General features: G+C 44.9%; 2 protein-coding genes across 2 annotated transcripts in view; one reads left to right on the plus strand and one right to left on the minus strand.

The window, feature by feature from the left end:
- ACHE (acetylcholinesterase (Cartwright blood group)) overlaps window positions 1–12457 on the minus strand; it is a 155133-nt gene that overhangs the window by 73185 nt on the left and 69491 nt on the right. The gene's annotated exons all lie outside the window — the stretch shown is intronic.
- LOC115077873 (mucin-3B-like) overlaps window positions 1–12457 on the plus strand; it is a 34657-nt gene that overhangs the window by 19479 nt on the left and 2721 nt on the right. Inside the window, exons 8-9 of the mRNA XM_029580255.1 lie at window positions 4724–4889; window positions 10190–10357. Of these exons, the coding sequence (XP_029436115.1) occupies window positions 4724–4889; window positions 10190–10357 (334 nt within the window). The remainder of the gene's footprint in view (window positions 1–4723; window positions 4890–10189; window positions 10358–12457) is intronic.

Raw genomic sequence — 12457 nt, forward strand, 5'->3', positions numbered from 1 at the left:
CTGTGTGCAACTCACAGCAAGCAGGGGATTAGCTGGACAAAAGCAAACAATGGTCCATCAATTTCCTTCACCCATCTTTGGGCAATTATGTATTTGTGGTACCCCAGGGAAGGTAAAGTCATTCCAGAACTTCCACCAGGAATGGAACAGCTCCCCTATGAGGAAAGACTAAAGAGGTTAGGACTTTTCAGCTTGGAGAAGAGACGTCTGAGGGGGAGATATGATAGAGGTGTTTAAAATCATGAGAGGTCTAGAATGGGTAGATGTGAATCGGTTATTTACTCTTTCGGATAGTAGAAAGACTAGGGGGCACTCCATGAAGTTAGCATGGGGCACATTTAAAACTAATCGGAGAAAGTTCTTTTTCACTCAACGCACAATTAAACTCTGGAATTTGTTGCCAGAAGATGTGGTTAGTGCAGTTAGTATAGCTGTGTTTAAAAAAGGATTGGCTAAGTTCTTGAAGGAGAAGTCCATTACCTGCTATTAATTAGGATTGGATAAGTTCTTGGAGGAGAAGTCCATTACCTGCTATTAATTAAGTTAAAAAAAGGATTGGATAAGTTCTTGGAGGAGAAGTCCATTACCTGCTATTAATTAAGTTCACTTAGAGCAGTGGTTCTCAACCTTTCTAATGCCGTGACCCCGCAATACAGTTCCTCATGTTGCGGTGACCCCTCGCCCCGCCCTCGCCCCCTGAGGGTGGGGTGAGGGCGGGGCTTTGGTCATATGGGGGCGGGGTTATGGATGGGGTTGGATTTTAGTGCACACTTATCATTTAATTATGACATTTATAATGTGAATGTAACTCAACTCACCATAGGTTCTCACATGCATGGCACACTGACCCATGATCGTCACGGGGCTAGATGTAAAAGTACAGTTTGTATCCACAGGAACCCCCCTGACCCACAATAATGGATGTAAAGCAGAATTATGACATTCCCCATACAACTCACCCTACAAAAAAGATATTCTGGTTCTAGTGACATCTCAGTAACAGCAACTCAAACTCCTTCTATTTCCAGGCTCAATAGCCCTACTTATGAAAAGACAGCAGTTTACCACCAATGCATGTCCTCTGAGAAAACACAACAAATAAGACCGATACAAACGCTTACATGCTAGCAAAATATCTCATCTCAGTAACAGACACAGAACCGACCTAACATACTCCCAGGATCTGTAGTAATGCACATAAACTAATCCGCACACAGTTACACCTGTATTATGGAATACACTCAAACAGGAGCAACCCTATCTATGAAAAGGCAACACTACAAATATTAAATCAGGTTCTAAAAACCAATACACCTCTTATTAGGAAAACAGAACTAGCAAGCAGCTATATATCCCCACACAGAAATAATTGTAAAACTATACTAATAAGCAGAATAAATGTTTCAAAACAGCTATGAACATCCAACAATTAAAAACTCATAAAAACTATTAAACATTCTCCAAACACCAATAAAATATTTCAAAAAAGCAGACATCACACAATTAAAATGGCAGTCAAGAAAAATAAACTTAAAAAGCCACCTTTACTTACCCCCTCCAGCAGCTCTCCTACTCCCCTTCCCTGCAGGCCGTGGCACTCACCAGAAGCAGCAGTAGAAGCTAAGCTCTATACTTATGGTCCTCTTCCTTAGTGCCCATGTCTCTCACACACACACACCATACCAGTCATGCCCCCATGACCAGTTTCTGTCTCTCACACACCAATTATCTCCCAAACAGTCTTTGGCACACACACACCAGTCACCTTCCTGAACAGTTTCTCTCATGCCATACACACACACACACACACAGGCTTCCCACTCCCGTGTTCTACTTACATATACGGGCTTCTCACTCTCATAATCACTTTCTCACACACACACACACACCAGTCACCTTCCTGAACAGTTTCTCTCATGCCATACACACACACACAAACAGGCTTCCCACTCCCGTGTTCTACTTACATATATGGGCTTCTCACTCTCATAATCACTTTCTCTGTCTCTCTCTCTCTCACACACACACACACACACACACACTCACTCACTCACTCACTCACTCACCAGTCTCTCACTCCCATGCTTGTTCTCTCCACGTGCACAGGCTTCTCATTCCCTGAATCACATTCTCTCATATTCACACACACACACCAGTCTTTTTCTCTCACACGCACCATCACCTTACCAAGCAGTCTCTCTCTCTCATGCATGCACACTCACCCAGGTTTCTCACTCCCATGCTTTCTTTCACCCCCACAACACCAGGCTTCTTACGCCCATGCTTTCTCACATACCCAGACTTCTCACTTCCATGCTTTTTCTCTCTCTCACACACACACATCAGTCACCTCCCTGACTAATGCCTCACACTCTCACATACACATCAGTCATCTCCCTGAGCAATCACTTTCATTGTCTCTCACATACACACACACATCAGCTCTCTGACCATTCAATCACACAGGCTGGCTGGCTGCTTCTCTCTCTTTCTCTCACTCACTTCCTTCCCCCCCCCCCCCCCGAGCACAAATGGGAGCTGCAGCAGCCTCCGCTGGCCAAGAAAGAAGAATCCCATCGGCCGCGGGAGGCTCATGCTGCTGTCTCCTTTCTCCATTACCGGCTGCTTCTATTGCTCGAGGACCGATGCTGCAGCCGCCGCTGCTGCTACTTTTTCGCGCGGCTCTCTCTCCTTCCCGCGCACCATGATTCACTTCCTGTTCCGGGTCACGGGAGGGGGGGGGGGGGGGCAGGCGCAGGAAGAAGAAAAGGCCCAGCCACGGGTGCACAGCTTCTTCTAGCACCGCTGCCGTTCCCGCTGGGCTTGAACGTGCTGACAGCCCGGCGGCAACGGCAGCGGGAGAGACCGGGAGCGCGCGACACAAGGCGACCCCTGTGTTTTGGGCGTTCGACCCCCGCCGGGGTCGCGACCCATAGGTTGAGAACCGCTGACTTAGAGAATAGCCACTGCTATTACTAGCAATGGTAACATGGAACAGACTTAGTTTTTGGGGACTTGCCAGGTTATTATGGCCTGGATTGGCCACTGTTGGAAACAGGATGCTGGGCTTGATGGACCCTTGGTCTGACCCAGTATAGCATGTTCTTATGACCCCCCCCCCCCCCATAAACCAGTGTCCATATTTATTTAAAATTTATTTATTTAAAATTTTTATATACCGACATTCATCAGTGATATCACATCGGTTCACAGTGTAACGCAAACATACGCCTGGGGAAGCGCTTTACATCGAACAGTTATAACAAGTTATATATCTGAAGGCCACTAATGCCATTAACCTCCAGTACCTCATCCAGTTTAACACAGAAAGGGATTTTCTGACATGGCAGCTGCCTGTTAACCCACAAACCTCCATCTGCAGCCTATCAAAGCAGCCCCAGGTCTCCTATCCAAACAATGCCCACCTCCTATGGCTCCAGAGGGAAATACAAGCCCTGACGTCAGAGGGCAGGAGGTTCCTCAACCTGCTGACAGATAGTAACATAGATAAGTGCTTCATGACATCAGACAAAGATCAAATGGTCCATCCCGTCTGCTTAGTTACTTAGGGTAATGATTGCCACGCCATGCACATTACCCCGAACCTTCTTTTAGGGGTAATAACTGCTGCTCCATACAGGTCACCCCATTTCTTCCTTCCCATCCTCTAGCCAGCAGGGATCCTCTGTGTTTGTCCCACACTCTTCTGAATTCCATTACTCTTCTTGTCTTCATTACCTCTTCTGGGAGGGCATTGCATGCATCCACCAGCCTTTCCGTGCAGAAATATTTCAGAAAGCAGGATTCAACCAGTGCCTGCCGGGAGCAGTCAAACCCCTTTTCAACCCGGTCCAGTATTTCCTTCCTTAACATCCCATGGCTCATGGGGATCAGACTTTTGTTCTGCAGGGTCGGAATGCACCGACAAGACCAATGCCTTTGAAGAATCACGTTAGTACACGCAGGCCAAAGCACTGTATTTTATTTTTATTTTACACACACACACACATATATGTATACAGTATATGAGGTCAATATTCAAAACTGGCCATTTAAGTAACTTGTATACAACAATCCAACAAACGTGCAGGAGACACAAGCAGCACTCCAAAAATTATCCACAAAAAGAAGAAGGGAGGTGCAGAGAATATGCACAGGTCCACAATTGTAGTTAAAGCATAAAGTAATATTTCTTTTTATTATTCATCGTCCAAAGCTCAATGTAATATGAGACAGTCCTCTACAAGGTCCCCCGACATGGACCCATGTTTCGCACAAAGCTGCGTAGGGAGGGACTAATAAAGTGTGGTAATTTCAACCACTTAGTTAATCGTCCATATCGCCCTTGTTTCAGATATTGATTATATGCCCTGATTTTCTTGACAAGCTGTCACCCCTTACTGTTCTAAATTGCCAGCTTTTAAGCTGTTCATAATCCAGTTCATAGTTCTCTGTAAAGCCTGTTTTCTAAACCGATATGATGTTCCCAACGAATGTCGGTCTATAAAAATGTTCAAATAAATAAAATAAATAAATATTTTAAACAGTGTTAGTATAGCAAGAAGAATGAAGCCAGATTTCTGATTTCAGCTCGATTCACGCCTGTTCTAACCTTTTGACCTTCCACCCATTCCCTTTTCTTCTTAGGAGAAGGCAGGTTAATCTGCATGTTAGCCTGGGTGGTGAGTATTGGTAACTTGGCTCTCTCTTTGCATTTGTTTAGGATCCTGCTTAACTTCTAATGTTCCTGCTGCGTATAGACAATATTACTTTCTTATGAATGTGTCCAGCGCCTTGATCTGTGTCTCCAACTGCAGCTATAGTAACGTGAACCACTACAACTGCAACCAAGGACGGTGCTTGGTTACATCCCAGGGACCCACGTGCTTGTAAGTCAGACACTGATCCCCTGCTAATGGCGATGTGTGTAAGCTTATTCCTCTTCTCAGGGCTGCAGAAGAACTGATACAGGCCTGGTTGTTTGCTCCTCTCTCTTAGTGCTGCAGAGTAACTGTTTCTGGCAATGGTCATGTTCTTAAGGAAAAAAACAAAGGTACCAGGTCGAGGCCAGTGGCAGTTGCCACCTTTCACATTTTCCCAATGGGCAAAAGGAAATGAGTTAAAAAAGACTCCAGGATGGTGAGAAAAGGTTCCAAAAGTCAGTACACCTGGGAACGTCTGCCTTGTGGTCACCCTGAGATTGCTGTTGATTAGCAGAGGAGGGGAGCGGAAGGAATAATGCAGATCGACTTCCTCTATTCCACCCCCCTACCTGCTAATCCACACTCTCTCTGCCACTACCATCACCATTCCCCCACCCCAGTGATGACTCCAGTGTCATTCCCACAGCTCCATGACTTGTGTGTTACAGGTTTGCTTGAGTGTCCCTCTCTTAATATTGCAGCATAACTGGTACAACTCTGGCTGAATGTCTCAGTATTGCACAGTAACTTACTCCTTGCTGGAGGTTTAACAGTTAAATGGTTGATACCCTATGAAGGGATACCGGACACCAGAGTCTGTTGAGTAATATGTTACATCCATGATATTTGTAATTCTCATTAAGGGTAGTAACATCCACATCAGCAAGTTATCCCTATGCTTAATTGTTTTCCCAGACCACAAAATTCACTGTCCTTGTTGTTTGCTGTCTGAATCTTATTCTCCTTTTCATCTTTTCCCCTGTCGTTGAAGCAAAGAGCAATGATGGAGTTGCATCAACAGCATGATAAAACAATTCCGGAAAGTCCCATTTCCTGTATAATTCTGTGGTCGATTGTGTCAGATGTGGAGCTGATGTCCTATTGTACCGACATACCTGTGTCATCACAGTCAGTGGTGGCGTGTAGTTCATTTATCCTCCTAGGCCTACCAGCATGCACCACCAAACCACTTCAGATGGTCCTGAACGCCTCCGCAAGAATTCTCTCAAATGCCAAAAAAATGCCAAAAAAAGAGATCATATCACCCCAATCCTCCACCACCTCCACTGGCTTCCGATTAAATACAGGATCCAGTTCAAGTCTTTAATGATGATACATAAGGCCTTACACAACATCACACCTCTCAACTTAACATTTCAAATTCAACTACACTCATCCGTGAAACCAACCAGAAGCGCTTATCAGAACAGACTAATCACACAACCGGCGAAATCCGCTCTGAGGAAACGTGCACTATCCACAGCGGGCCCTTCACTTTGGAACTCTCTCCCTCCAGACCTGCGTCTAGAACCATGCCACACTACATTTAAAAAGAAACTTAAGACTTGGTTGTTCAAACAAGCTTTCCCCTTGAGCCAATGATCAGGAAGAAAAGTATTTTCACTCCCACATGCCATGTTATTTATTGATTTATTTATTTTCACTCCCACATGCCATGTTATTTATTGATTTATTTAACTGCATGTTTATTAACGGTCTAATATTATACACTATTTGCTTACTTTGATTAGTTTTTGTTATATGTTAAAACTTGTTCACTTCGTTTGTTCAATGGAAAACTTGCTTACTTCATTTGTTCAATTGTAAAAACGTTTTTCCTAATTCTGTTCTATGTAAACTGCTAAATGTGTTCCTTGTAAACCGGGGTGATATGTATATTATACAGGAACCTCCGGTATATAAATTATATAAATAAATAAATAAATTTAACAGAGAAAGCTACAGCAATTTCACACTGCGGGCTTCCCTAAAGCCACACCGATGCTTGGTTAAAGCTTCGTTATTCCGTGGGCGATTCTGAGATTTATCAGTTTTCATACCAATATAGACTTTGCCCCATTGAAGAAATGAGTGCATGGGGGTAACTTGCAGAGAGGCGGTAACTACCCTTAACTTGCTGGGTGGCAAGGTCTATATTGGTATGAAAACTGATAAATCTCAGAATCGCCCACGGAATAATGAAGCTTTAACCAAACATCGATGTGGCTTTAGGGAAGCCCGCAGTGTGAAATTGCTGCAGCTCTCTCTGTTAAATGAACTACACGCCACCGCTGACTGTGATGACACAGGTATGTCGGTACAACAGGACATCAGCTCCACGTTTGACATAATAGACCACAGAATTATACAGGAAATGGGACTTTCCGGAATTGTTTTATCATGGTTTAGATCATTTTTATCAGATAGACACCGGCAAGTATACTCTGAGAGAAAATATTCCTCCTGGTCTAGGATTGTGTCAGACGTACCTCAAGGATCTGCATTATCTGCTGCAATGTTCAATATTTATAGAAGTCCATTGGCGAAGGTACTTGAGAAGATGAGCCTATCGTATTTTATGTATGCAGACAGTATTCAACTTTTTATACACATGTGGGACATCAAATTGTTTTCCAAAATGATAATTTTCAAAAGGTCATGCAGATGATACATGATTGGCTATATGAAAACATACTGTCATTGTTAAAGATTGCCACGACCATTTTTATATGGGTAGGAAAGGTTGCACTTAGCTTGATAATGTTTAAACAAAAAAACTTTGCCTGTAGTTCTTGAGACTAGAAATTAGGGCGTAGTCTTAGATAGCAAGCTGACAATGAGACCTTATTTGAAAAAAAAATATGACAAAAAGAGCATTTTACAAGCTGAAATTGGTAAAATCTCTTAGAAAGTTTTTTCCCCAAGAATGCTTTAGAGCAGAGGTGGCCAGCTCCGGCTCTTGAAAGCTACAAACGAGGCCTTGTTTTCAGGATATCCACAATGAGTATTCATGAGATAGATTTGCATAAAATGGAGACAATGTGTGAAAAATCTACCTCCTGGATGAATGAGCGCAGGGGGCTAAATTGCTGGTGTGGTGATTACTATCCTTAGCAGAAGGCATGGAGGCTACTACCTTTAACCAATAAATCATTTTGTTTTTTAATGCAACTGCAACATTGCTCCCTGGCTAGAGGACGTAAATGGAAAAAAGCGTGCAGGGAGATAACTTGCTGGTGCGGCGGTTACTACCCTTAGCAGAAGGCACGGAGATTACTCTCTTTAACCAATAAGCCTTGATGCTTTTAATGCAACTGCAACATTGCTCCCCGCTTTAGATGGCAGGGGGAAAAGGGGAATTGGATTCAGATGACAACCAAGAGGGCCCGTGTCATCTACTGTCTGGGATTACTGATACCGCAGACGTGAGGGAGAAAGCACAGGACTGCTTCTATGGCCAAGTCCATAAGCAAAGCAGGTCAAGCAGCACTGTCTGAGTGTTCAAGAAAGCTCATCACCCAGTGAAAAATGTCGCTAGCTGCAATTTTTATGGGTTATCATATGGCTTGGGGATAACTGCACAGAGCGGCAGCTACTACCCTTAAGAAAATAAGAATCTTGCTGGGCAGACTGGATGGACCATTTGGTCCTTTTCTGCTGTCATTACTATGTTATGTTTGTGGCTTTCGCGCACCGGAGTTGGCCGCCCCTGCTCTAGAACAATTTCACAAGCATTAATGTTTTCCAACTTGGTTTTTTGTAACAGTCTGTTTGTTGGGTTGCCATATGTCCCGTCACTCCAATTAGCACAAAATGCTGTTGCCAGGCTGTTATTAAAAATTCCTCCTTTTGATCGTACATCTCCCCAGTTTTAGTATCTCTCCACTGGCTTCCAGTTGGATGGCGAGCACATTTCAAAATACCAGTTATAATTCCCAAACTGCTGAACTCACAGACAAAATTAATTTTAGACAACACTCTTTCATTGTATGTGCCTGGCAGAGCATGCACTCAAGCAAGGGAAAATGCATTGACAGTCTCATGATTGCGCTCTGCTTTTCTGCAGACCACTCGTGACCCTATATTCTCCTATGCCACCCCTATGCCATGGCACAGTCTATCCATGGATGTATGTGAAGAAAAAGATAGCAAGGTTGCTAGAAAAAAACGCAAGACTATATTTTTTTAATGAAGCATATTTATGAACCTTGCTAATTGAAATTGCTGGATGTTTTAAATCTGTGATATGTATGTCCCGAATTATGAATGTTTTAAATTGTAAGCCACTTTGAACAAATATTTGGAGATGCAGAATAGAAGCTTGGATAAAATAAAAGGAAATAAATAAATAAAATAGTAACTGTTACAGGTCTGGTTGAGTTTCCCTCTCTCTCTTAGATCAGTGAAGTTTTTCATAATGGAGGCCCCACTATCGCAGGAGGTGTGCCTGCGATTGTGGTCCCTCCCCCCCAAAAAATATTGAGACTGTATTGCCTAGTTGCTCTGAATCGTGGTCAAAGTCCACAAGGCAAAACAACGTGGCATGGGCCTTTAAAGTGTGATGGCAAGCTGCAGCGCACTGGGCCGCCATTGCCTTAAAAGAAATGGCAAACCCAACCCTATCCTCACCCTAGGGCCACTACTCAAGGTAGCCCCGTCAACCAAATTATAAAAAGAGAAGCAAATGCTCATGCAATGACAACAGGCTCTCCCCTACCCAACCATATCAACATGTATCACATAGTGGCTATAGGGAAGCCCCCATCCTCTTTTAATACAAAAAGTGCCAGGCCGGTCCCCCTCAGTACCCCATGTCCCCAAGCCTGAATTAAAAAAGATCATCATTGGTGTACAGTGGTCGTCCCCCCCCCACCCCCCTCAGACCCTCCTAACCCTCCTAGTCCAAAGAATTGTTAGTGTATAGTAGAGACACCTCATGTGACTGGGGCCAGGTCAGGGCAGTGCCATTTTGGAAAATGGTGCTGACCAGGCCTGGGAGTCTAGGAGGTGCCCTGGGCCTTTCCTCCTGCTGGCAATCTTCATTTTGAGGTAATGGGGTACAGGGGAGCGGGTCGTGGGCCAGGAGGGCTCCCACTATACACCAATGATTCTTTAGATTTGGAGGGTCTTGTTACAGGTCTGGTTGAGTTTCCTTTTCTTTCTTAGTATTGTAGAATAACTGTTACCGGTCTCTTAGCATTGTAGATTAACTGTTACAGGTCTGGTTGGACTCCCTTCTCTCTCTTAGTGCTTCAGAGTAATTAGTAGAAGTGTGTTTGAATTTCCTTCTCTCTCTTACTGTTGTTGAATAATTGTTACAGGTTGGGTTGTGTATCCTTCTGTGTCATAGGGCTTCTCGGTAATAGTTAACGGCCTGGTTGGGTTTGCTTATCTCCCCCAGGACTGTAAGGTCTGCTGGATATCAGCTGATACACCTGAGACTGTTTCCGTCATTCCCTTGATGTGTCACCTTCTCTCTTCTCCAGCTGCGAGTTCACAGACCTGTACTGGTACAATGGAGACCGATGTCAGGTGGTGATTAACAAGAGAGGTGTTTATGGTGGCGTTGCTGTAGGGCTGGCGGTTCTGCTCATTATCATCATTGTACTCGCTATTTTTCTGTTTAAAGACCAGAGCAAGATCCACACTCGTATGTAAGTAATATAATTCCCTGATAAATTAGATAAGTGATAAAGTAGAGCTATATATTGAAAAGGGCAGGTTGATGGTATCTACTGAACCATTGGGGCAAACTCTACATTGGGAAGAACTTGTTTTCCTTGGACACCTGCCAAGCTTACGGGTTGGTTCCAGTCTTCAGTGCTAGACAAGAAATTGTTAGATGACTCTTCTAATACCAGAATTTACAGAGAGAACATCCCCAAAGCACCTCTGATTATACCTCCTTGTATGTCAGGTTGCTTAGGCAGGTCCCAACACCAAAAGAGTCATCAGATCAGTCCTCTCGATTATGCTGCTATAGCCAATCTCTTTATTTGCTGCAAAAGACATTGAAGTGGTGCCAGTTTTTCTTATACCTGCCTTCCTCCAATCATGAGGCATACTTTCAGAAATACAACTTGATGCAATTCTGGTGAAAGCCATGACATCTCTTACTGTGACTGACATAGTACCAATTTGGATATGACTGGAGTTGGGCTGATATTTAGTTTTCACATGTGGCCTTTAAGAAAAGGAAGTATGGGAAGGGGTGGGAATTAAATGTTTCCCAAGAGTTCACAGTGAAAAACACACAATGATCTGGGAAGGTAAGGCCCACTCAACATCTTAGCTCCATCCAGGGATATAGAAGCAAAATGCTCTGAGCACTAAAGGTACCACCAGCACTCCTAACATCTTACCAGCAGGGGCGGTTCTATAATGAGGCAGGGTGAGGCGGCTGCTCCAGGTGGCAGAAATTTGAGGTGGCAAAAAATGCCTCTTTCAGAATGCCTCTGTGGCATCTGCCTCACACTGCCTGCCCCTATTGTGGCTGAGGGATGCTGAGGACTGCTGTGGGCCAACACTGCCTGAGGCCAGGCTGGCAGCAGCTGAAGAGGGCCGGGGCGGGGGGGAGAGGGGGCACCATCTCATCACTTGCCTCAGGCAGCAGATTGCCTTGAGCCACTCCTGCTTACCAGTTATAAAACAAACCATTATCTTGTGCATTATCTTGTGCAGGGACAAATGTGAAAGATAAAGCTGGTTAGTGTTCTGAGTGATATCAAATATGGAAAACGTTTAAACACAGAACCTACCATCTCTGAACTAAGGCTATAAGGGAGGATTCAGATGCAATATTTGTACACTTGCAGTGAGTGTAACAAGGATTCAGTGATGCTCTATTGGCAAGAGCATCCAGGAGACCCCATAAGTTAGAAAAGTGAGGTGAATATTGAAGACAGGATAAAACTGATGTGCAACTAGAACTGAGTATTTATATAATGGCTCCGAGGCAGTGTAACAGAAGCTGGCAACTGGAGATAATTCAATAAACATAAAAAAAAATAAATGGCCCTCCCAAGGCCTCCTATGCCCCCCCTCATCCCTCCCACCCGCAAAACTGTCAGGGCCAGGATCCTCCTTGGCCCCCACTTTCCCGGTCTGGTGATGATCTGATGCTGAGGGCTAGGCCCAGGCCAAAACCTTGGCCTTGTGTAGGGTCTAGGCCAAGGTCGCGGTGACCTACCATGGCCTAGGTCTACACAAAGCTGAGGCCTTGGCCTGGGCCTGGGCCTAGGTGTCGAGATCTTGACCTTGGCTTAGGTCCTTTGCAAGGCCCAGACTTTGAGGCTTGGTCCCAATGCTGGGCCTCGGCTCAGACCCAAGTCTAATGCTGGGACCCGGGCCCAGGCCTCGATACAGCTCCACACACCAGAAGGGTGACCTTTGCTGTAGAGGGAGGTGCCAGCATATGCTATCATTTTACAGATGAAGAAAGTAGAGGATGTTACAAGAAGCCTGAGCTCCGACCTCCAGGCCGGGCCCCGGTGTCAGGCCTGAATGTGGGCTGAGGCTCGGGCGTTGGAACCTCAGAGACTATCCTTGGCCTAGGCCTAGTCCCGGGCATTGGGGATCATTGTCGGGCCTGCGCCTGGGACACAGCGCTGGATCCCCAATGGAGCAGATAAATTTGTTAAATTTTTGGGGTCTCGGCCAAGGCCACGGCCAAGACCCTGGTGTCATGCTTCGGTCTAGGCCACGGCTCCTGAGTCTGACCTCAGCTTCAGGCCTAAGCCTAGGCCCAGGCCCTG

Source organism: Rhinatrema bivittatum, chromosome 16 (assembly GCF_901001135.1).
Source record: "Rhinatrema bivittatum chromosome 16, aRhiBiv1.1, whole genome shotgun sequence".
Lineage (NCBI taxonomy): Eukaryota > Metazoa > Chordata > Amphibia > Gymnophiona > Rhinatrematidae > Rhinatrema > Rhinatrema bivittatum.